Source organism: Ornithodoros turicata, chromosome 4 (assembly GCF_037126465.1).
Source record: "Ornithodoros turicata isolate Travis chromosome 4, ASM3712646v1, whole genome shotgun sequence".
In the NCBI taxonomy this organism is placed as follows: Eukaryota; Metazoa; Arthropoda; class Arachnida; order Ixodida; family Argasidae; genus Ornithodoros; species Ornithodoros turicata.
In genome coordinates, this window is record NC_088204.1 from 83,707,525 (window position 1) to 83,734,151 (window position 26,627).

General features: G+C 46.5%; 1 protein-coding gene across 2 annotated transcripts in view; it reads right to left on the reverse strand.

Moving 5' to 3' along the window:
* The window catches only part of LOC135392222 (brain-specific angiogenesis inhibitor 1-associated protein 2-like), a 66,458-nt gene that overhangs the window by 7,461 nt on the left and 32,370 nt on the right, over positions 1–26,627 (reverse strand). For both annotated transcript variants that reach the window (XM_064622943.1, XM_064622942.1), the window contains exons 3-10: positions 22,204–22,296; positions 12,637–12,698; positions 10,320–10,391; positions 7,388–7,510; positions 7,269–7,334; positions 6,603–6,689; positions 2,333–2,437; positions 2,071–2,281 (exon numbers count right to left, since the gene is read on the reverse strand). In XM_064622943.1, coding sequence (XP_064479013.1) covers positions 2,071–2,281; positions 2,333–2,437; positions 6,603–6,689; positions 7,269–7,334; positions 7,388–7,510; positions 10,320–10,391; positions 12,637–12,698; positions 22,204–22,296 — 819 coding nt within the window. The remainder of the gene's footprint in view (positions 1–2,070; positions 2,282–2,332; positions 2,438–6,602; positions 6,690–7,268; positions 7,335–7,387; positions 7,511–10,319; positions 10,392–12,636; positions 12,699–22,203; positions 22,297–26,627) is intronic.

A 26,627-nucleotide genomic window follows, 5' to 3' on the forward strand; every position in this document is an offset into this window, starting at 1 on the left:
CTCATTCTGCTATCTCGCATTTGCAAGAGATCCCCGAATTAATGAGCTAATTCACCAACTTTATGTAATCAGTCATCTTGTGGTTACATAGCTTCCTCGAGAGGCTGTCTGCCTGGCCGTATAACTTGTGGGGGACGTCATCCCCGGATGTAACACCCCCTGTGGTGGCAAGGGCCGCCACCGGTTCCTATGGGAGCTGTGGCCTCTGGAGAACTGAATAAAAGCGGGGGGGGGGGGGGGGGGGACCATTTTGCCGGGGCTGTTTGCCGTGGGGGCTTAGGCTGTTGGTCTGCCGGTCGTTTGGATGCAATAAACCTTGCTGGTAAGCTCGGTTTTGTGGAGTCTCCTTCGTACGCTGGACAGACGGGCTTCGTCCCGAGTGTGGGATTAGGATCATTTCCCCAAAAGTGGCGCCCAGCGTGCTCGTCTGTCTGGTTGCGAGGGAGACCCAAAGTTTAAAAAGGTATTTGTGGTTATTGCATTTCATTTTTGGATTGGTGTGACGGGGTGGTTTGATAGCGGCAGCGCTGCGGAATTCCAGCGCGCTTCCTTTCACCCTTTCGCTAATTGCTGTCGTATATTCGTCTAGGTCGATGGGATGAGCGCGGACGGCTAGTCCCCCTACCTGTACGACGGACCCACGCAAAACGCGCAAATCCGAGGAGAAAATAATATATGAGGGGGGGGGGGGGGGGGACAGTGTGACGATCGCGAAAGTTCTTACAGTTCATGGCGTCTATCTAATCGGCACTCTTGAATGGTTTTCAAAGTATGAGCTTTTCAAAATCCTTCCGATCTCGTTACACCGCCTCATTGGACATCACTGCGTAATCGTATTGTGAACGCCCAAATCAATTACCGCATAAGTATTGTGTGTTGTCGCACCCAGGATCAGCAAGGGGGGAGAGTTTTCGTATCGACTCCCCCCTACGCCACTGGCCCCGTGAGAAGTAGAACTGACTGCGCACTTGCAGTGCCGCGGTCTGCTACCTCCGAATGACAGCGATCGTCAAGCGTGACGTTGCCGGGGCGACAGCGCCTTGACATGGGTTTGGCATCGCCACCGCAAACGCAGGTGCCACTGCGACATTACGTGCATGTGCCTTTGCAAGCATTTTGTAAGAATATGCATGATCAGTAACCTGCCTTATCAGGCGGCGACGGAATTATCAGACGAGATTACAATCAGGTGGGCTGTGCCAGTGCCTTCGTTTAATTTGGGAAGCTTCGTGCTTCCGCTGCGGGTCGTCCTCTTCGCAGGTAATAGGGTTAGGGGAGCTCATAAGGCCTCTCATGAGTTAATTCGCCCAGGAGGACACAACATGAGCCCTCGCTGGAATTCAATTTGAAAACCCATCATCGACTTCAGTTTCGAAATCCATCGCCGACCTCAGAACCCATCACAGGAATTCCACTTCGAAAACGTGATGGGATCCGAAGTTGAAGTCAGTTAGACGGATTCTGCAGTTGAATGACTGATTGTGATGTGATGAACTCTCAAGTTGAAGTCGAAAAAGGAGTTGCGATGTGATGATTATGATGGTCACGTGATGTCATGGACTGCGCGGAAATGTGATCATGATGCGATGTTGAATGAATTCTTAGGAAAATGCCGGCGTGTGGACATGCCATGACCCTTATGGTCATTGGTGGACAGTGACCTAGGACCTTGCTATTTCTCAGACGAACCAAGGGGCCTTGAGGGACTCCAGATTTACCACGAGTTGTGTTCGAACATGTTTTATTACTCTGCGAGTTAGGAATGCATCAATCCACTTGACTACTGTTAGGTCAGTTCCCAAGCATGAAAGCTTATAAAACAGCCGTTTGTGTGGGACAGTGTGGGGGCCTTTGCAAAATCGATAAAAAAAGCGTGCATTCGGTAACCACCGCAAAGTCGGGGCAAAGAACAGTTTTTGTAATGTTTATCTTACCTGGGATAACCTGAGATGGCCTTCCACAACCCCTTTAAGATTAAGTGTATAGGGAACAAAGAATTGTATTCACATCAGGTTTAAAACTTGGTCTCGTTTTTCTTTCTATCCACTCAGAAAACGGGGGTATACTGACCGTATTCTGCAGAGTCGACACTAGCCGTCGACGGAGCCAAGTTCAAGTCTGATTTGGCACGTGACAGAGGGCGGGCATCAACAGCTAAACTACGCAGATCAATGCAGCTGGCGTCGGTACTGCGGATCTTGCGCATAAACACCGAGCTCAGACGTGCCGACTCGGGGTCGGACAAAATCCCAGGCGACGCATACTCGGAAATCTGGGGGAACTGTCAAAAAACTAAGTGCCCCTCGCTTGATACTTGTCATCAGCGTCTTACTCGTAGCTCAGCGCTGAATATCTTCCTCATGGAGTCGGGCAGGATTTCTCTCATCTGGATGACTTCTTGCCAATTATCAACGTTGCACTGCAGCAAGGCATGACCCTGCGTGAGAGATCATATGTGACCCATTAACAGAGCTGTGAGCTAATTATTTACGAGCAATTAAGTGACTGCGATTGGTTACTTTTGCAGTAGTTACTGCATGCCTTTAAAAATGAGTAACACTAGCGGTAATTTAATTCCAGTTTGCCTATAACTTATGCACAGGGAACAGTTACTTCTGGTGCAAATTTCCGCTTTTGTCCAAGGGCAGTGCCTTTTTTACAGTGATAGGGCATTTAATTTTTTCAGACTGCTACTGTTATCGCACAGTTTTAACTTGAATTGTTTCCGTGGACACTCGTCACACCCAATCGATTACGTATAAGTAGAAGAAAACAGCGCATTGCATACGAGAACAAAGGGACACGATACAAGCGCTGGTTCACGACCCAAGTAGGTCGTGCGCTGGTTAGCAACTACAGGTTTATAGAGAGAGGCAACATGACCTTGAGTGTGATTTCAACGACAAGACAGGACGGACGAAAGAACACACACAGTTCCAGATTGTTCTTTCGTCCGTCCTGTCTCATCGTTGCTCGTGGCATGTGCCTTTCAAGAAATAATTAATCAGCGGTTGTATCATGTCAGTCTGTCCTCGTCTGCTTTGTGCTGTTTTCTTCCAGTTACGTTGTAGCAATTGGCCCAGCTTGAGAAACGGTGGTCAGAAATTGGGATTATTTCCCACCAGACATCGCCCTGAGCCGTTGTTTACTAGGAAATTAAAAATATTTAGCTTTCCTTGGCACATGTACAACATGAACGAGACTTGACAAGACTTGAGGCTTGTGTTGTGTGCTTCAGCTTTACATTTCCATGTATAATTTGTTATGACAGGTTTACAAGCAACAAGTTGTTAAACTACATCGGCAACATAACCTGTCTATTTCTCTACATGTCTAACCTCTGCCTATTTCACCTTCACAAGACTGAGTTCACTGCCCCAACATCCCACAAATTTTTCTCCTTATGCCAAACATGCAGATCCACAAATCGAGTTGCTGTTTCTGAACCTGGTGATGAACCCCCGAAGAAATCTGCTAACACGTACTAAGAATCCGTGTACCTCTATCCGTTATCAGTTTCTGACCCCAGCCGTTCAATTTCATTTCCGTTACGTTCACGTTTGTTTTCGCAGTTATAATGGAGAGCTTTAGCAGACCGTTGATAACGTGGCTTGCGTCGAACCGTATCAACCGAAACCAATCAGTGGATAAAATTCTGAGTCACACACAACTGTGACTGGCTCCGGCAGGCACAAGAACCTTACCAATGGTGTGCTAAAACTGCCTAGTGATTGCGGCAAGAACTTGATTCGACCGTGCCTTGCCAAAATGGAGGAGCCTTGGGGGATCCTGCAAACAGACGTCTATATAGTAGTCACTGTCAGTGATTTATCCAGACCCACTGCACCTTCCCCCAACAAAGCCATCTGATTACATCCCTGACTTCCCTAGGGGGTATTCGATACAATAGATTACGATGACGCCTCAGTAGCTGTGGCGGACACTTAGTGACTGCGACAACAATGTAGGCGAGGCTTGTGGCGGCCCGTGGACTGTGCTGAAGACGAACCTCTGCTGGCGCTCCACTGCGCCTGCCTGCTTGATCTCATTTGATACCTATAGGGCTAATGGTCTTCCGTCCATCCCCGTTACTATCTGACCTACCAACGACACCGCCATTCGCTCAAATAGCCCGAAATTGCTGCAACAGTGGCTGGAGGGTGTTACTGCCGAGTTCCGCGAAATCTCTCAAGTTCGCCAGTACGGAAAAGATGGTATAGTCTGCAAATCCGTGAAATCTGTCGAGGACGCGTGTAGGGAACACCATCGTCCTCTACATTTGGTGACCGGAACGACGAACACCGTGTTGGGCGTAATTCGGCTCCTCCCCAGCCCAAATTTTCCAACGACCAGCGAATCACTCCGGATGCCATCACTGAAGGCACCGTGCCTAGTTCCTCCGCGGATCCGCTAGGCGGTGACGCTCTTCGCTCAGCATGCAACGACCTGGCATATCATGACGCCGCACTTCCAACGCGCCATGGTCGCTGAGTCAAGCCACCTCACGCTTCACGACGGTCCTCGGTCATTCACCAGCGGCACGTTCCCGAGCCACACGCTCCTGTACCAGTCGCGGTACGCCACTGTCGACCGCACCACCCGCATCTGTTTTGCTAGCGGTCCAAGAATCCTGCCTGCCTCGCCCTCTCAACATGCTTCCATACAAGACACTGGCAGCTCATCCAGATGCGGTCAAGAGGCCCCAGGACCAACGTTCCGCCGAGTACACGCACGGAGGCCATGCTGAGTTTTGCTCCCTGTCTCCCCGTGCTTCACGATGGTCCTCCCAGCTGTCTCTTTGACCAACACTAAGAGCGCAGAGCTCACGAACCCGTCGCGGTTCTGCCGCCGCAAAAGTCACCATGGGGGGCTTATTCTGCTGGTCGTATGCTAGCAGCGCAGTGCCGCTTTTCTCCCACCCTCATATTTTCCAGACATACGCATTCTAGAGGCACCATGGACCAGAGGGTTCCGGAGTTACATCTCGTCTTCTGTAGCGCTCATTGTCATCAGAAAAGGAAATAAAACCGTAGCAAAAGTTATCGTGGAGGGCTAACCCTCTTGGTCGTAGTCTAACAACGCAGTGTCGCTTTTCTTCCACCCTCTCTTATTTTCCCGACATACGCATTCTAGAGGCACCATGCACCAAAGGTTTGCGGAGTGACATCTCATCTTCTTTAGCGCTCATTGTCATCGGAAAAGGAAATCAATCCGTAGCAAAAGTCATCGTGGAGGGCGAATTCCGCTGGTCGTCTTCGTGCAGCGCGGTGTCGCCTTTTTTTCTTTTCCTCTCTTATTTTCCCCGCGTATTCCGACATAGGCAGTCTAGAGGCACCATCGGAGAGCGCGGGACCATTTTTTTTCCTCGACCATTCAAAGCAGGTTCTGAAGGACTTGCGATTTGAATGCATTGGCACCTTCCGTACTCACCGGATCTTTGTTTCCTGTCGGACTATGTTTTGTTTTCAAACCTAAAAAAAAAAAAAAAAGTCTCAGGGAGAAAAATAATTATCAGTGGTCTCGGAGGTAATAAGGCTGTGATAGGGAGACGTAATAATGCGCGCTGCCTTCCCAAGCAAGCAAGCACCAAGCAGGCAGCGGCCTGCCAGCAGAGAAACACAGCCTGTAAAACGGTGGTGGTGAAAGGGGTCGCCGTTGTCGGCCTCAGAGAAGTGGCCAACTTCACGACAGACGCCCTGGGGGAATGTGCGTCCTGGGCCGACAGTTCCCTTGTAAAACACAGCCTGTAAAACATAGAGTGTACCTCTTCACTCTCCACCAATTAGCTGCGTCCTTTTCCTCGCTGCGCTGTGCTCTTTCAATACACGGATTTGAAGGGAGACCAGAGTAGCGCACGTCAAAGAACCCCAGGCGGCCCAAATTATCCGCATTCCTACCCTGCAGCATGTGCAACATGTCGCCACACTGCGCAGACAAACCTTACGTGTAACATCACAGTACCATTTGTGCTCATTAGTAAATCTAAATACGCCTCCGAGCCTCGAGAACACATTGAGCAGAGGCGGGCTGGGACCGGGCCTGAGCATGGAAACAGTCGGGTACGGACTGGGCCCCTGCCGAGCCCGGACTGGAAACCTATAGAAGACGTCGGGCCCGGGCCGGGTGCGGACCGTAGTAGCCCTACCTGGGCAGGGCACGGGCCTGAATTCTAGCTCACTTTGTGTGTGCAGAGGCACCCTATATGATAAAACGGCTGGGAGCTACGTCTGGAGGAAAATAATCCTGAATTTGTTAAGCTACGGTGATCTATGTTCCAGAGTGGCCTGCTGTTCATGATGATTCATGTAGCTGGCATCTTTTATTTTAGGCAAAGTGATATGCGCATGAAATGTAGTTTTGCCGCTGTACTTGGCAAGCAATGCTCCTGTTGGAGGTGACTTTGACACAGTGTTGCCCGTAATATTCAATTTTAATTTTCCAAAGAAACTATGAGCGCAATTGCGGCGACATTTGTGATACAAGAATGTACTGAGAGCTGAGGCTATCAAATAGATAATCTGATATCGTAGCTGGGTACTGCTTAACAGCTTACCTTTTTTACCTCTTCTGAATAACAGAGCGCACGAAACTTGGGAACTCACCTTTGCGTGGAAGGCCAGGTAGTGTTTTGCCAGGGAACACTGTCGCTCCAGGACAAAGCCAAATCGTCTGCGCTCTTGTGTGATTGCCTGAAAGGCCCATTATTACGTGGGTGATGTCCTTTCTTTGAGCATGAGGAGGTGTCAGGGAAGACACAACCGGACAGGACAAGGTGCGGTTGTGTTTTGTATCTCTGTCTCTTCCACGTCCTAATGCTGAAGCAAGCTGAAGAAAATTATACCGTTCAGCTCGCTTGTGCTTTGCTTTTCATTACGCTTTTTTCTCCTCGAGGAAGGTGATATTGCGTCGAGAAAACTAACGATATTGATGGAAGTCTATAGAAAGCGAAAGCTCGGTGTAGTTTTAAAAGGACGGTATTTTGAGAAAGTGCATTTACAACTAGTTTTTTTCTTCTATGCGTTATCAGATAATAATGAGCGCATTTTGGGGGAATATGAACGCTTTTTTTTTGCAAAACATCTACTTAGTCGAGGGAGGGTTTGTACAAAATAACGACGATGAAACACTGACTGACAACAATGAGTCGTAAATTGGTCTTCCAAAAGAGTGTTTGACTGCCACTGGAGAGAACAAAGAAGCGAGGAAAAGGGGCGGGAACCTCATTTTGTTCCTAACAATGGAACTGTATTCTTACAACTGATACCCACCTGTTTGAGACTACTTTCACAGAATCCATCTAGCTTTCCTTTCTCTTCTTGGAGCATTTGCATTTGCTAAAACAGACAACAGTGAGTGAACATTCACCAAGAAATGGAACCAATTTTACCTTCATATCTTTGTCGAGGTTTCCACCCCTTCTTTTCTTGTGTTGTTTCTTGACAACGGCGGCAACTTTGAGGTATGCCTCTTGCTGAGCCTTATGCTGCTGAAGGAACTTCTTCTGTTCACTCTAAGATCAGTGGTTGTCAACTTATGTTACGTTGTAGGGGATGAGGCAGTTCAGCATATATGGACAAAGACAAGGCAAGCTTCACAAAGCCGTACTTCAATTGAATGATAGCAGTTTAAGAAAAGTCACCAGCAGTAGGATTCGAACCCTTCGACTGACGCTCACAGATGCTACCAATCAGTGGTGGGGATCCGAGAGAACAACTCAGATCTAAATCAAATCCTCAGTTTGCAGAAGGCGCCAAATCAAATCAAATTCAAGTACGGATTTAAATTTATTGGAGTAGATTAGATCACTTTAAATCCGGATTTATTTTCAGCACGCCAAATCAAACCCCATTTGAATCGGGGTTTTTCAAATCCATTGCAAATCCGGAAGAGGAACTAACACTGCTGAACAGCTGTGTTTCAGCATCGACCGCAAATTTCGAAACTCGGATATTTACAGAGAATGCTTAATTACTAAGATGGATTCCTAACAGTTGCGTAGTAAGAAAAGAAGTCGAAACACGGAAGACATATCCTTCAGTGGAGCTCAATGAGCATATACTGCGGTAAAAAGAAATGGGAATTTGACTGATGGACGAATATTGTTGCGGTAAACACAGTGCTTATTACTTCCTTGTCACTCGTCCTGGTACGGTACATCTGCCACAATTCTTGATGTGCAGTACGTACAAACGAATACAAAGTATGCACATTAAAAGTGCAGCGATGGCTTATTGCAATTCAACATCTTTCTGGCTTAGGATGGGGCTGTGATCAGCGCTCCCTTGTAGCCGTTCACGCGGCTTTGGTGAGGGCGATGGCGCTTTACAGCCTTCCAATCTCGCACAGGATTGCTACAACGCCATTGAAAACCCTTCCGACACTATTTTCACGAAGTCTTCGTCGCTGCCTTGACGTTCCAAGAATGGCTGAAGCACGGCAAGTCCTATCTGAAGCTGGTGAACTCCCGGTGGAGGTTCTCCGTGCGCGTGAATCGGCTCGACACTTCCTACGTTTGCGTGCGCACATTCCCCGTCATCCACTCCTCAGGAAAATTCGTCACAACCCTGAAAGTGCATTCCATCGCATAGCGCAAAGGACATGCATAATTTCTTGATTATGTCTTGAATATATGAAAAAAGAAGGCCTGGTTGACAACATATGTGTTATGGTCATCAACAAACGAGAGCATATGTCGTTTTGTATAGCACCTTATGTACTTTTTTAAATTTCAGGTGAACGTAAATTGCAGAAGCTTGCTAGTGGGGGAAAAGATCATGGTTACAGGTCATGTGACTCCTCCCCAGGTACATCCCCCTGTTGAGTAACCTTTTCCAGACACAAACAGTTTGCTCACAGAACCAATGAGTAGCGTAGGTTGTTGCTCGAATAGTATGACACAGTATGGGAATAAATGCATTTTTCACGAGGGATGCATGAAACACTGGCGCAGTAGTGTGTGCATGAACCATTATGTGTGAATGGGGGCACCACTGATCTCTATGTATAAAGGCTGGATCGCACATGGAAGAGGGGCTCGTGGGGGAGAGGCGTGCATTCGGGCCACCATGTTGGGAGGCCCTAAAGCGCTGCGTGTGCCCATAGAAAACAATGGGAGGCAACGGAGATTGCATTTATTGCGCTGCAGGCGTTGATCGTTGTTTGTCATCACACAATTTTGTAGGGTGCCAGTATACTGATGTATCCTAAAAGTGTTTCACGGGTGTCCTGCCGTTCGATTGTTAATTACGTTATGTTTTGCATTCCGTAACTAGACCGTCACCGCAGTGCAGCGCTGGGGATTGTACTGCAGCACGTTTCCCAGCCAATATTTAAATAAGAAACGATGTGAGGTTAACAACAACCATGTATATAATATCCTGTGTTGCGTTCTGGACAAAAATTGTTCCATAACGAACGGTCCGGGAAAAGATACTCGCATGGCAGAAAGAGATCGTTCTGTAGAATCACAGCCGTTGTTTTAGCCGCGTATGCGTTTAGTATGATTTATATCAAGCATAGCCGCAGAAAGAGTCTTTTAGTGAACGAGATGTCTGTACAATGCCACATGTCGCGATATTGACGTGTCGCGGTTGTCGACTCGCGTTTTTGACGTCTGTATGTTCATTTATCGTTGCACCAACCTGCTGAGGGACTGGTCGTTATTTGCACAGCCAAAAATGAAAACTTGGGAATGCTGGATTCTAAAAATCGCGTACAACGAAGCCTATACAACTGCCAAATGGACGACCACAAAACTAACACAACTGAATGAACGTGCACCTGGTGTTGCAAGTGTGTTTTGTTCAGTTTCGGTTTCGAATTTGTTTGGCAACGCGGTTCAGTCCGCTGTGTAAATCGTAGTTCCGATCGCTCACAACGCACATTACGTCTGAGCCGTTTCGAGAACCGGTAATTCCCTAAATTTATTTCAGTTCAGTTCCGGTTCGGTTCAACGCGAGAAGAAATATCGTGGTTCGGTTCAGCGAAAAGTACGGGTTTTTAGCGACTTTCCATTCGGGTTCAGTTCCGGTTCCGATCCCCAGACGACGCTTTTAAAAATGGACTTCACCACAAAGCACGCTCGACCATGCCGTCTCCTCGACTGACAACGTTCTTTTCCCCGTTTTTATCAAATCAAGAGAGAGAACGTTGTTATTCGGGATGATGGCTTGCTAGGAGCGTGCTATGCGGTGGAGCTCTGCGGTGTGGTGGAGTAAGCAGCACTTGGAGCTGGAAGCGTTAATCATTGTCAGACTGTGTTTTTGTCAGACATCTTCTCGTGTCGCTTGAGAATGGATATCAGGAAGGCTGAGACTTACAGCAACCACTTTGGCATCTTTTTCTATATTTTTCTCCAAGGGCACCAAGAGGTCAACGTAGAAGGCCTTCAGCTGAAAGAAAACGTCCAGTTAACTACTTCAAGTTAATAGTCGGGAACAAGTGATCTCCGTCACAATGTGAGACAGCTGCGTCAAAAACCTTTAGACACTTAAAATCCTGTGTTGTTTGTCTTGCCCTTAACAATTCTACCCGAATAAAACGAACGATCGAAAGAATATGCTTTAAACATACATAGCATAGTGTGCAAACCAGCTGGTTTGCGTTCTGTTGCGTGCTGGTATGCGTTCTACGCGGAGCACTTCATTCGACTGAATATACGAGTTCAGAAAATCCCAGAGTGCTTAGCGCCGCTTTGAACTGTGGGAGTTTGCTAATACGAAGGAAACGGGTGGCATCCAAACTGTTCTGATTTCTTCCCTACCGGTCCACTACGTGTCATTGTCAGTGAAAGCGAAATGATTACTCTTCGTTCAGGGAGTGATGCGTTCGCCAACGAGCACTGTGATTTTCTGAACTCGTCTATTCTAAGTCAACACGGAAGACTTATCTCAGCCTTCGCATCCTATTGTCATTGAGGTATCGGTCATTGAGCTAAAGCGTGTGTACTGGATCATATGCTCTGCAACTGTGTTCGTAAGTTGCAAAGCTCGATCAAAATTTAATTACTCAGATGAGTGACGGTCTCCACTTTCAGTATGTTTTCAAAGATTTCTCCTGGAAGTGTTTTAACAAAAATTTATTTGTGTCTGTAGGATGAACGTAATATGAATGATATACAGGGTGTCCCAGCTAACTGTGAACATGTTTTTTTAAAAATATATATAACACTTTTTCCAAGATTAAATCAATTGCAATATAGCATATGCTGAAGGGCACTCCCTAGGAGGGCATTAGCAAAGTCCAAAGGCAATGTCTTAATTAACTTTCATTAATTAACTTTTTAATTATAAAATCTACAAAGTTGTCCCAATGAGAACATCTGTTCCTTTCGGTGACCTGATATCGTAGCCGTTTTCAGAACAAAAATTCGTGAAGGAACGCCATTTTTTTCTTTATTTTGTTCATTGCGCTTCTTAGAAGACGCGTCTTTCCTTCACCCCCAATGTGAGAGGGAGAAAGAGCACACTATCGCCTCTCGCGTCCTGGAAAAAGATTAAAAGGAAACAGAAAATGCAACCCAAGATAAGGCCAGTTCCCATAGAGTCACCCAATACATTTGTTTTTGTTTTGTCTTCGACGCATGAGGCGGCGCTGTACTCCTTTCCCCTCTCACGTTGGGGATGAAGGAAATACGCGTCTGCGAAGATGCGCAATGAACACAATGAGCTGCAGCGGGGTATGGTGACGAACTTTTTTTTCTGGTTTAAGGAAAAAATACACGTGTAGCATTCCAACGTGTTATAGGAGAAGACCTATCCTACAAATGACTTGACTTCTTTCACTCCCTAGACGAACTCTGTGAAAATACTATCTATTCTCGTTTATTCTCGTTCCATGTGCTCTTCGGGACGCTAGATGAACCCTTTCCCTCTAACACCAGAAAAACATAGCGCAGAAATGCCGTCTGTATGTGTCAGAAGAACGCGCGGGACGCACAACACGTTTTCATGTTTGGGCCAAGTTCGAGGCGCCACCAATGCTCAAGAAAACAAAATCTTGAGAAAAAGGTTTATATCCTACATTCACATCCATAAGGGAATGCATACAATTTTTTTCAGCGAAATCTATGGCTTCTAGCTTAACAAGGCCCGAACCCTGTCTAATTCGTCAAGCTGTCCATCAGGGGCCACCGTGCAAAATATTTTCTCTCTGCTGTGTATTATAACTGTACAAAGAAATTTACAAACACACTGGAAAGGAGCCGCGCGGACGGCTGACATGATCATTGTGTGACGTAGGGAGGTCCCAGCGGTCCTTTTCCCTTCATTTCTTTCGTCTTAGCTCAGGCGCCCCTTATACCTGCTAGACCTGTGTCGCTCTTCGTCACGACTTTCCCTTGTTCTACGATACGTTCTTCTCGGGAAGTGGAGGGTATTTTGAAAGGTGTGCCGCGGAACCGGGGCCTCGCGCGCGCTCTGTATGTCTCATGCGCTCGTCATTGGTTCGTATTGGCTTGTATTTTATTCGTTGCAAAATACGCCGCAGCGAAAAAAAAAAAAAAAAGGTTAATAAAAGTTGGGTGCCACCTCGGCGCTGCTTTTTGCTCTCAAGCGTGTTCTCGAGCCACTCCATTCAATCAGAAATGGGAAAATCAATATCACTCTTTAGAGCGACGATCACAGAAATGACTCTTACTATATTCATCTGTTGAGCTTCAATTTCCTTCTGGACATCGACCAATTGCATCAGAGCTGTACCTGAAATACAAGAAATATTCTAAATGGTCGAGTTTTAGTGTTCAAGAAGGGATCAAGAAGGGGACAAGCTCGCAACTAACCTCCTTTGATAACCTTTGATAACCATTGATAACCATTGGGTGTCATTATGTATTGACAGAAAAAAATCGGTACTTCTAAGTTTGTGAGAGTCGAATAGCCTTCCTCGTCCCCATTGTGGAACCTGAGCGTATCCCATGAATGTACCTGAGCGTCATTGAATATGTGTAATTCCCATTCTGTCAGCTGTCATTGGCCGGCAAATAAAGGAGGCGTAAAACAGAAGAATGTAACGTCACGCGCTGTCCACTAATGCACACTCTAAAAACAGAACTTCACCGCATAGCACGCTGTGCTCCAACCATTGCCAAGAATTATACACTCTTAAAAATGAACTTCACCGCATAGCACGCTCCTAGCCAACCAAAATCTCAAATGATATCGTTATCTGCCCTGGTTCGTTGAAAACGGGAGGCGTACGCCTTTTTTGTGACAATTATGAACCGCATAAGTGTCACAAAAAAGGCGTACGCCTCCCGTTTTTAACAAATCATGGCAGATAACGATATCATTGGAGATAGTGGTTGGCTAGGAGCGTGCTATGAGGTGAAGTTCATTTTTAAGAGTGTAGAGTTATCGTTTCTGATTCGAAGAGACAGGGGGGCGTACGACTTTTTGTGGCAATTTTCATATATATTCAAATGCCACAAAAAGGCGCCCACCTCTCTCTTCGAATCAGAAGCGATAACCATATCATTCGCGGCAATGGTTGGCGCACAACGTGCTATGCGGTGAAGTTCTGTTTTTAGAGTGTATTAAAAATGAACTTCACCATATAGCACGCTCCTAACCAACCATCATCCCGAATGACATCGTTCTCTCCCCTGATTTGTTGAAAACGGGAGGCGTACGCCTTTTTGTGACACTTATGCAGAAATGTTAATTGTCACATGAAGGCGTACTCCTCCCGTTTTCAACAAATCAGGGGACTGAACGATGCCACTCGGGCTGATGGTTGGCTAGGAGCTTGCTATGTGGTGAAGCTCCATTTTTATGAGTGTCGGTCAATTACCGCATCCGGGAACGTGTGTATGAAACCGATACAGTGGTGTTCAGCACCACTTCACAGTCTACACTCTAGAAACAAAGCTTCACCGCATAGCATGCTGTGCGACAACCATTGCCACGAATGATATAGTTATCGCTTCTGATTTGAGGAGAGAGGGGGGCAATTTTTGTGGCAATTTGGATATATGGTAATTGCCACAAAAAGGCGTACGCCTCCCTCTCTCCTCGAATCAAAAGCGATAACCCTATCGTTCTCGGCAATGATTGGCGCACAACGTGCGGTGAAGTTCTGTTTTTAGAGTTTACTTGGCCAAGTTTCTCTGCCAAAAACCGCTTTCATATTAAATAAACGAGTTTTAAAGGTTTGCACTCCTTCTGCAGCTAAAGAGGCCCCTGCGATAGTAACACCATGAGTAAGCCAGGCAAACCAAAGGGAGTGCGGGCGATTGTCTCCGGGTTCGCACAGCAGTATACCAAGTGTAAAGTCGTTGGCAGATGCGCCGACTTTGACTTATCAATGCGATCTCTAACGCGACCATATCGCGTAGAACACAGTGTTATGCTCCCGGCTGTACGAACCCATCCGACGATAAGTAAGAACAACAATATACAAGCCGACCACAGACCCTCCGCGACCTGCAGGCACCATTCCTTCCGCTCTCCGGTCGCTCATCAAGGGCCACCGGGCCGCTCCCTGATTGGTCTTGTCTGTATGACGTTTTCTTCATAACGTGGCCGAATGGTCAGTTAAAGTGGATCTTACTGTGGGCTATTGTCCAAGAAAAGGCTGTTGTTGGTGGTCAACCATACGATGCGGGCAATGCTGGATACACGGAATACACAAATAAATAGTTTTACGGGTACAACTGCATTTTTCGAGAGAGACATGCAAGGTTCGGATCGGTAGTTATTCATTACTTATCGGTCGGTTTCTGTTGCTCGCCCCTCAGGGTCAGTGATACCATGGCGTCCACGAGCATGCGAAAATATCTGCGTTACTTGAACAACTTCAAGCATGAACAATGTGCTCCCGGTACCGCGACGGTCACTGAGGGACAGTGTCTAAGTTGACGGCGTTGAAAGTCTTCGGTGACTTATCGAGCGTAACAACAAGTGCAGCGAGTGTTTCGGTGTCCAAACACGCCGTTGTACGTGATACTGTCAAGTTGAAACGAAGACAACGGGACAGTTGATAAAAATTTGAAGCTTGTAACGTGTTAGCTAAGAAGTGTCACCTAAATCATCATTGCACTCCATTATTCGGTACATTTGACCTAGTTAGGCTGAGAGAAATCTACAAAGTGAGGAAAATGTCTTTTATTATTTCAAGTAGAAAGCCCCAGATTTCGGTCACACCGTTTCACTAATAAGTATGCGGTTTTCGGAAGTTATCCACAAAAATTTAACACTGACGCTGACAATCGCCCTCATCCGGCGTGCTGATTTTTCAGCTTCCAACATGATAATGCGAAAATAGCCTGCTGGTTGCCGCCAAGAGATAAGCTTGTGAAGGTGAAAAAGGTGATAGCACTGTGTTCTAGCTGCGGGCTCCCCTCTCGCTGCTGGGTCATTCCATGCCAAATGTCCGAGTGAAAAATTTGACCATCGCAGATTTTGCTTTAAAAAATCAGGCGGTGTTGTTATGATAAGAAAACATCACTGGTGAAGTTTCAATTCGTAAAAAAATTTTCGGTCTTGAACTTTGCATTTGAAATTTACGAAATTGCGCAAAACCGCTCCTTCAAAAAGCTAAATGCGCTGCGTAATGGATAAAGATATTGCGCGCATTTTTAGACTGGATGGAAGCTGAAACGATAATACTTACACCTGATAACTCAAAATGCACTCTGGACATGTTTCGTGCAATTTTAATGGCATGCGAAACACTGCCAAAATTGCAAACTTTGCCATTTTATTGCACACACATACTGAACACAAGAACGCTGGAAATACTTCATCGGCAAGATACTGTAGGGCTGTACAAGTTTAAAAATTGCCGTCCAGAAAAGCGGAGAATAAGTTGGTGAAAAAAATACGTGAAGTTGTCATTTTTTCGCAAAAACGGTAAGCTTTGCTTGAAATATCAAAAATGGTGGGCCGCAGAAAAATATGAGGGAAGCTCTCAAAGATAGTATCAGGTGAGTTGAACAAGCTGATAAAGTTTCAAAAAGGTATTATTTTTTGTTTCTGAAAAAATAATTTTTGAAGGTTGGCACGTGGAGCGACCTGTGCCGCTGAACGAACGTCACGGCGAGCGCCGCAGAAGATTGACGGCGCATCATTATTTCAGTCGTCCGGTACAGGTCCTCGTAGTGCCGGGAACCGTTGCTTCTTAGAATACGACGTCAGTCCAACATTGATTGTGTGCTTATCAACTGGTTCGAAGCTGTGATAGCGGCGTGTGCCTGGAATCGGCGACGCGTTTTGATACCGGTGCTGTAGGAATTCACTTGCTTTCTGAACATCAAGATCCGAAACCCAGATAGGAGTGATATTTTTGAGTGCCTCTTGTGCCCAGCGGAACAGCTGTACTGGAGTCAAAATCTGCTCCGTGAATGGTCGTTGAAGGCTTGCCTTTGCAGCTAACCTCTTCAGGGTGCCCCCAATGCCATCGCATGGCCCTTTGCCGTGCGATGTAGCAAAGAACTGCCATGTCGCGTCGATCCCGAAGTCGTCAGCATGGTGGCAGAGATTAACGAAGCTTGTTTTGTTTTTGTATTGAGAGCTTGCCCCATCGGAAAAATAGTGAATCTTGGTTACACCCAGGATAGCACATCTTATCTCCGTTATGGGACTTTTCTGAAAAGCGTACACCGTTGGGTTGTCGTGTGTGAGATGATCTGAAATGATGGCGTAGGACTTCACGTGGAGAGAACCGTCGACCTCGCCTTGCTCGCGATAGTAGATGCATGCTGGATGAACAGTTGCTTGAGAGCTGTCCCAATGGAAACTTTGTGGCGCGTCCTGCACTATAAAACTATAATTTTCGGCAGAGTCCATCACAACGATGGCATCTGTGTCGGGTAGATGGCCCTTCAGGTCGCGCAAGTATGATGCCTGCGACTTGCTGACGAAGTGGTGCGCCGCAAGCTCACTGATGACTTCCGCTAATCTTTCCTTGAAGTCGTCCGCTGGGAGGTTGAAGGTCTCCAGCCTACAGCGTTTACCACTCACCCACTCTTTGTACACAATTGGCTCTGTAGAATCCTGAATTGGCACTGTAGAATCCTGACGGTGCGTGCTGGTACTGTTCAAATGGTCCGTTAGGGCTGCCATTCCAGGTCATCGATCGCAATTCCCAGTCATGCAATGTTCGTTGTGCACGTCGCAAATGATTCGGGATATTAAGCTTTCGCAATCTTCCTTCAACCCTGCTGCGTGTATCATGAGCTTTGCATTCTGGTGGTATTGACATACACAAGTAGTGTGAGTCCCAGCTGCACCGGCGAGAACACACCACTGTGGCCTCAATGCAGCGAAGCTGGAAAACCCAACCCTCATTTCCGTATTTTGAAATTTCCAGACTTCAAACGCCTCTCTTAGGTTCAGGAGCATCAGCCATTTTTGTTTGTCGCGAAGTACGTCCTTTTTGCCCGGCAGACACAAGGATATGGAATCGTCCTCGTAGAATGCTACAATCGCGGCCTTCACTGATTCCTGGAGCGGCCTATTTGTCCTGGGCTTCGGTTCGCTTAGAACACCGTGTGTCTCCTTCAGGCGTCGGGCTTGTCGCACGAGCCTTTCTGGGGCTCCAAAAAATGCCATGGTGCTATCAAGGGACCATGAATTCGGCGCAAGTGTAAGAATTGCTGCCTTTTTCGAACGGCTGCTCTCCGTTCTGAACTTTCGCTTTAAATCGCCCATCAGCGCCTTGTAATCCTCCTTCAAGAATGATCGGCTGCCAGTTATACTACCTGTTGCACCGTCAGACGAATCTGAGGAATCCAGCTCTCCTGAGGTTAGCGGCCCTTGCAATCCAGCTTTTTCCTTTGCTGTGCACGTGTGACGCCGCTTGGCGTTCTGTTGTCTGTTTACAGGACTATCGCCAACTGCACCGGGGCATGTGCTTGGGCCGGCCTCATTGTCGCCCTGCCAGGCACTCAACACTTCGATATTCGATTCTCGCAACAATTCTTCTTCGCCACTTTCGCCTTTCGCCTTATAACACTGCATGTAGCACAGGGTACAAAGCCTGTTCCCAGGCACCAGCTTCAGGTAAGGCAGCTTTCGCGCATGCTGCAACGAGATCACCTTTGTTCCTTTTCGACGAGATTCATGTTGAGAAAATGGGTTCATGCATGTCTTGGGTGCAAATACGGTCGCATACTTCCTAACGTAGACCTCGTAATGATGACCACATATCAATCGCGGAGTAACTGCCTTCGCTCGAAGTATTACCAGTTCCCTTTCTACTTCTGGAAGATCCTCAACGTTACGCAACATGATTTCAGAGTAGACAGTGCGATGGCACATTCCTGGCCCAAAAGAACACGGCGGGAGACACATAGCTCCTGCAAAATGCGAACATTTACAATGTTAATCTCGCGCGTGAACTTTGGAAGTGACAGTTAAACTCGCGACAAACGGATAGGCCAAACTGAAATTACATTTCTGACTATCGTGATATATAGCTATAGTTTGGCAGGCACTGTGCTAAATTTGTGCGAGGCAGAGATATTACGTGCAGCCCCGTCTGTTTTTAGTTGCGCTTGTGACAGTACCATGTGTTCTAAATTCGATAAAACGTAAACGCCGCGAAAAGTGGCTACAAGGAAAATATATGTGCCATAGAGATGTTAAAACTTGCCATCCCAGTGGTCATTTGCTGCAACAGGAAGTTCTCGGGACGAAACTTCTCTGAAAGCATCCATAGCTGCCGAAACTGCATTACGAAGCCCACTTTCGTGTAGCAGACGACTCTTAGCAGACGACTGAAGTGTTGATGCGCCGTCGATCGGCTGCATCGCCGGAGCTCTCTGTGACATTCGTTCGGCGGCACAGGGCGCTCCACATGCCAACCTTCAAAAATTATTTTTTCGGAAACAAAAAATAATACCTTTTTGAAACTTTCTCAGACCGCTCAATGCACCTGATACTATCTCAGTGAGCTTCCCTCATATTTTTCCGCGGCCCACCATTTTCGATATTTCGAGTCAAACTTACCGTTTTTCAGAAAAAATGACAATTTAACGTATTTTTTTCGCCAACTTATCCTCCGTTTTTCTGGACGGCAATTTTTAATCCTGTACAGCCCTACAGTATCTTGCCTATAAATTATTTCCAACGCTCTTGTGTTCAGCATGTGCGTGAAATAAAATGGCAAAGTTTGCAATTTTGGCAGTGTTTTGCATGCCATTGAAATTGCACGGAACATGTCCACAGTGCGTTTTGAGACTTCAGGTGCTAGCATCATTGTCTCAGCTGCCATCCCGTCCAAAAATATGCCCAATTTCATTCTCCATTACGCAGCGCGATTAGTTTTTGGAAGGTGCGGTTCTGCGCAATTCCGTAAATTTCATATTCAAATTTCAAGGCGAAAAATTTTTTTAACTCGCAGAAAGATGATCAGTAATGTTTTCTTATCATAACAACACCGCCTGATTTTTTAAAACAATATCTGCGATGGTCAAATTTTTTACTCGGACGTTTGGCGTGGAATGACCCTGCTGCTTCCTTTAGCCGATCGTGTGCCTTCGCGCGAAGCCAGCAGCTGCGATGATAGAAAATCTGAAAGTGCATTGCTGAGAGGCGTGAGGTTTCAGGTGTGGAACATTGATAGTAAAAGAGTTGAAAGGCCTTGAAAAATGTTCCTAAGTCTGACAATTTATCTAGCGGAAATAAATAATTCGGCTGATAATAGCTTATAAACACCAGCGGTCTCGGTCACAAATAAAACTTGGCATCATGCAACCAGGTTAGAACTTTTACCTCATGCATTCTTTTCTTTTCTATAAAATGCTAAGTTACAACTAGTATACGGGCGTCCTCATCACCGACAGGAATGAAACTAGTTTTAAGTTATGTTAATTTAATGCATCCTATTAACACAGACAACTGTCCGGTCGTACGCCCTACAACGCACAGCGTTCAACACAGCACTCTGCATAACAGACATGGCGTGAACTTCACAGGGAGGGTCATGAAAAGTCAGGTTGTAAACTCCACCGCCTGTACTTTCTGCTCGATTTCTTCATTTCTCGATTTCTGCATGATTCACAGGCCTTCATTTTTATCCTAGAGGTGTGCGCGGATGCGCCTATACCCGCGGAAACCTGCTCATGCCCACACAGTTTTTCTGATTTACGGGTGGAAATTTGCATCGCTGCGTGTAGCGAGTAAAATGCGGGTGCACACGCAAGTGTCAGCGTGTTTTTCGGGTATACCCGCATTATCCACGCACCATTAATACCAGTCCTTTCTGAGGTTTAATAAAGAGGGTCGTCAAGAAAGTTCATATGCTTGTTAGCTAACTTTAAGAAAGAGCTTTGAAGTTTACCTATGCAATCAATGATGAGCGCGATGTTAGTAATACCTCGATGTTGCTTTGCGCGAAATATATTTGTTACTGTGTTAACATTACTTCTTCGGAATAGTTGTGGGCAAATCCGGGTGTACCCGCAATTTTCACCGCGGGTGCAGATGCTGGTCGGGATTTGAACACCCGCGCACACCTCTAGTTATTACCGCTACCCCTTCTGGTGTGGTGTGCTAACGAAACATCGCGAACTTGTTCCCCATTACTACCACTCCAAATAATCGTGAGCCGCCAAGCAGTTTAGCGTGTGACATTCCGCTCCAACGCACTGCGACATCCAAGTTTTGTTGTGGTACGTTTGTTTACCTCAAGTCGGCGGACTGCGCCCTTTTTTGACAAATTCCCGAATACCTGCACTTCGAAATCACAAGGAGCCTAGCCTTCAGCCACGCGAGCAAATATGTCCAGGCTGCAGACGTGCCTTGTGCTTTCATTCGATACGACGGCAATTCTGTTTTCTGGGCGTATCTTCCGTTCCCACAATAAACCACCAACACCACGACACCGTACACGTCTTTTTGAGCAGATAAAATGCCACAACGGGAAGTAGCAGCTTTCATATCCACTGCATATTATCCGGTCATTATCATCGTCGACAGGTGACCTAGCAAATGCATTCATGGGCTGCGTGACATCGACAAAGCACGCTGGTGCGGACCTGTGTGCGGTCTGGCTGTCGTGATTCCAGCGGGTTTTTCGGGGTCTGCGTCTGACATTAAGGCGTACGCCGGCAAGGTGCCCTACGAAGTCGGTTGACCAAACCATATTCACAGGAGCAAGCGCCCCATCATACCCGACGTCCCGATTTCCCCTCCACCACTCGCAGATGCGCAAAAATTAGTGCTTGTGAGTGTGGGGCACTCAGAATATGTGTAGACACACGAGTGACATATAGGCCAGTATGCTTCCCATATAGTGGTACTCCGTGTACGCCCGCACTGTGCACGATCAACTTGAGTCCTAACTGTGGCCCTAAAACATACTCACTGACATTAGTTCGGGCATACAAATACGCACGATTCACATTTTTGCGTGAAAACGTCGCTCAGACGAAACGTTCCCACGGCGGCACTTACGCGAACGGAATGCCGACAGCTTTCATTGCTACTATCAGTCTATCCTAAGGCCTAGCTACCCTGCACAGCCCGGGAGTGTATAGGTGAAGCCAAATCAAGTTCCTGTCACAGATTGTTGGTCATGATCTTCGCCAACATTATAGTTTACCACTGCCATTTCAACACACACACGCATAAATGGGATGATGATGTGGTGGGTCATTCCCCGCCGTTATGGCGGTACACTGCCCCATTTCAGGAAGCTTTCGTTGCTTACGGGGAAATTTGGAAGGGAAAAGTGAACAGAACGTATGGTTACTGTGCGAAGATGCATTAGCTTATCAATAGAGCGTGGATAAGTACGCACTAAAAACACCGGAAATATGCACTCTAAGAAAGAAATTAGTAAAATAGGGTGTAATTGCAGCGTCTTGTCATCTAGACTGCAATTACTCCCCATTCCTCTAACCCAGACACTTACTACCCAGCACTGCAAATTGTCACTGAACTTCGCAAATCGTCTTCCGAATGCAACAGTCGTGTTGCACTTCTTGTCTTCAGATTCAGGTTCCAAGTTAGCTGCAAGCATCTGCGAATTACTTATTGAATTTGCGGAACGGCAAATCGCCGTAACAGACGAATGCTGACTTTATATGTTCATGTGACGAAGGAGGGAAAGAGGCGGCGTTGGCACAGGTTCCGCAAAGGACGTTAAACACGATGTGCTGAGATATGGGGGCACGTTAAAGGACGGGGAAAAATCAATCCGACTATGGCGCCCTCATGATCATAATTATCTCGCGACGCAGCCAATTATCACGATACTTACCAATGTCTGTACAGCCACCCCATGTTGCCTGATGTGCATGCCTGGCCAGACGAGATATGGCGTCGGTGTAACCCTTTGACGCTGCAACAGCACCTGCAGATTACCAACATTTCACTGCTATGTCCTAACAGGTGTCATTCCTTGAAACATCACAGTGCTACGCTGTTTTCTACGTGCTAAACGTCACAACATCAAACTCAAATCACATCACATCATTGTACAGGCTTCGCCAAGATAAACTTCGGGGTTTTGTAACGAAGATAAAACAAATTAGAACAGTGTCGGAAAGCCAAAGTAGATGTTAGAAGACGTATTATGCCCCAAAATTTTATGTCGACAATGCCGCTTTCTCCGTTTCTCTGTGGATAAATCGTGAAAATTAAAAAATCGCTGCTGCCTAAACGGCTATACCTGTGTTTCAGCTTCTTTCCGTCAGATGACGAAACGGCCGGACGCGGCGTTGCAGAGCACGATTCTGCATTCAGTTCCACTTGTTCAAATTTCGATGTCGTCTGCAACGCCGCGTTCGACCGTTTCGCCATCTGACGGAAAGGAGCTGAAACACAGGTATAGCCGACTAGGCAGCGGCGGTTTTCTAATTTTCACGATTTATCCGCAGAGGAACGGACCAAATGGCAGTATCGACATAAAATTTTGTGGCATAATACATCCTCTAACACCTACTTTAGCTTTCCGACACTGTTCTTATTTGTTTTATCTCCGTTACAAACCCCGAAGTTTATCTTGGCGAACCCTGTACATCATTCAACATCACATCATTCTGAGTGATGTGATGGTGAATGATGTCGGTGATGGCCATCACGGGTGAATTCGCCGACCTATGGGACCCAGACTCCTCCGTCCCGGAACCCTTGAACGATTATGTCTGAGCGACCGGTACCCATCTGAGCCGCCGCCCCGCTATACGGCGTCGGAACGCATCTCTCTCTGTCCCCGCGTCTCTGTCCGTCTGTGGTGTTCCCCTTCTTCACCTTGGAATCCACTACGCTGCCGTGCCTCACACCATGGAGGAAGGCTGCACACTCAACGTCTTCGTCCTCTCGCCACACGGCAAGATGCTGCGCCACACTTTCTTGGGGTGCTCCGTCTCCACAGGACTTTGCACTTGCCATACGGTGCTCGTCAGTTTGTTCCTCATCGGTTTCCTTAGATCAAGAGGGCGTCATTTCGGACATACCAGACATTTAACTGGAGAGTGTAGGGAGTGTTTTCTCATGTTGTCACTGAAGACTATGTTATCACGATGTGATGTTATCGGCTGGCATGCAGCACCGGAAACAGGACCACGCCCCCTTATTGTTGTGCATTCAGCCACACCCCGGACTGGATTTAAGCGTCAAGCGGAGCTCAGTAAAGGGCTTGTTGTCGTGGGTTCACACTCTTAAAAATGAACTTCGCCGCATAGCACGCTCCTAGCCAACCATTATCTCGAATGATATCGTTATCTGCCCTGATTTGTTGAAAACGGGGGACGTACGCCATTTCTGTGACACTTATGCTGTTCATAATTGTCACAGAAAAGGCGTACGCCCCCTGTTTTCAACAAATCAGGGCAGATAACGATATCATTCGAGATAATGGTTGGCTAGGAGCGTGCTATGCGGTGAAGTTCATTTTTAAGAGTGCAGGACTGCGCGAAGCACAGTCGCGCACAGGAAAGCCGGCGGCTTCTGTTCTACCTTCATGTAAGGAATAAGCTTCTCCTTCGTTCTTTCTAAGTTGGCGTGTTTCGTGCTCTTTAGGGCTCGGGACCACCCCAGGTTTGTGGGCCGCGATTCCCACAGTCAAGTACAAGATTATTAACGACCTCAAATTCATTAATTACCCGTTAAATTAGGGAATTCCGGGCAACAAAGAGATAACCGAACGGTAGACAATCCTCGTTGAAGTCATTCTATATTTTGAAAACCCAGAAAGTAGTTCGTGCCGTGAAATATCCATAGCTGAATTTTGGTATGCAAATGAGCCGAAACCCGAAATGCGCGCCTCAGGAGCGCATCACCTTCGCCGACGGAGGCTTTCTGGGCCGAAAGCGGTTTATCTGCGCAGCTCAGCGGCATCTACTCTAACCATCTTTATTTCTCTTAATCATGTGGTCTTCTGACGTGAAATGAGCGCTGTACCAATATACCAAGGCCACCTAGATAACCAGGTTATCTAGGTGTAATCTGCTATATTCCCTGTTTCACCTTTTCCAAGTGCACAGCGCAGATCGGTTGGCATAAGATGTTCCTCGATCGTAATTTAAGCTACTTCGATGATGTTCATTCAGTGATACAGCTAGCATATACAATTATACTACATGAGGAACAAGTCGGAAAACCAGCCCGAGGAACCAGCCACACAAATTGGTTGTAGCACGATACTTACCGAGCCGCTAGCTTTCTGCGACATTTAAAAGAAGTCATGCAGAAAAATCTCCGTAAACGTATGATGAGCTTGGGAAATCTACATCTCCTGTCTTCACATCGCACAGACACAACGATAATTTTGCAGAAAACGAATCTTAAGTGCATCTATCCGGAACCCACACGGGTAAACTATAGCGTGCGAGCACTAAGCAGAAAGAAGTATAGGCTCCAAGGTATACAAGGTGTTTCAAAAAACGTGTCATTGGACTTTATAAAAAAAAACGGGGCGACGGAAAAATACCGGGTAAGCCCCATTTGTGTGGCAACTGAATTTGCCACCTTGCAAAAATATTTTCATTTGATTTTAATTAAAAGAAATTGAATTTCTTTAATTGAACTCCAAAATTTCCCAAGCCAACCTAACGTTGTTGTTTTTTTTATACAGGATTAGAGAGCCCGGAGCGAACTTAGTCAGATCCACCAAGAAATCCGCTCGATATTGCAGGTCGAACTGCCCAAAAAAAGTCCCGAAATTGAGCTTCAGAGTTTCGGGTATCCAACGGCGCACCAAATCAGACGCAAAGATTAGTGGAGAGGAGGACATGCTCCTGCCCCCATGAAGGATAGAAGGTCGAAAAAAAAACAGGGCGGGAAAAAAGGCGGAATCATTTTTGTTTGCCGCTTATCAACGTATGGTGGAATGTCACCCGCCTTGTTATCGGCGCGTCTTGTGCTGCACGCCGGTCCGGCGATAAACTGTTCTACACTCTTAAAAATGAACTTCACCGCATAGCACGTTCTTAGCCAACCATCATCTCGAATGATATCGTTATCTGACCTGATTTATTGAAAACGGGAGGGGTACGCCTTTTCTGTGACAATTATGACCAGCATAAGTGTCACAAAACAGGCGTACGCCCCCGTTTCCATCAAATCAGGGCAGATAACGATATCATTCGAGATGATGGTTGGCTAAGAACGTGCTATGCGGTGAAGTTCATTTGTAAGAGTGTAGCTTCATGGGGGCAGGAGCATGTCCTGCCCTCCGCGCATCTTTGCGACTGATTTGGTGCGCTGTTGAATGCCCCAAACTCTGAAGCCTCAACTTCGGGACTTTTTTTGGGCAGTTCCCTTTGCAATATCGAGCGGATTTCTTGGTGGATCTGACTAAGTTCGCTCCGGGCTCTCTAATTCTGTAAAAAAACAAAACAAAAAAACGCGAGGTTGACTTGGGAAGTTTTGAAGTTCAATTAAAGAAATTCAATTTCTTTTAATTAAAATCAAATGAAAATATTTTTGCAAGACGGCAAATTCAGTTGCCACACAAGTGCCGTTTACCCCGTATTTTTCCGTCGCTCCGTTTTTTTATAAAGTCAGAATGACACGTTTTTTGAAACATGCTGTATCTAAACAGGTAGCGCAACTCCCAAAGGCCCCTGTGTCTTCAGCATGACGCCACGATAGTAGTGCCGTGTATGCCGAAGGGAGTCTGGCCATTACAGAGACCTGCCTATGCCTGGAGCTCTCCACTCCACAGAGAGCTCACCACTTTGTGAGCTCCCTGGCCTATCACGATCCAAAATACAGTTGGCTATTAATTCCAGGCTACGCTAAGCTATACCTGGTGTCCCAGCTAAACGTGAACATATTTTTTAAAAATATATCTATCGCTTTTTCCGAGACGAAATCAATTGCAATATAGCATATGCTGAAGGCCACTCCCTAAGATGGCATTAGCAGACTCGTAAGGCAATGTTTTAATTAACTTTCAATAATTCACTTTTTAATTATAAAAGCTACGAAGTTTTTCCAATGTTTGATATCTTCCATCACCTTATACCAAAGCCGTTTTTAGAACAAAAATCCGTTCGATAGATCGTCCGCAAAACATTCGTGAAGGACCACCTTTTTTTTTGTTCATTGCGCATCTTCGAAGACGCGTCTTACCTTCACCCCCAGTGTGAAAGAGCACAGTGCCGCCTCATGTGTCGTAGATGGGCTTTAACTTGCGGAAACAAAACCAAAACGCATGTATCGGGTGACTCTATCGCA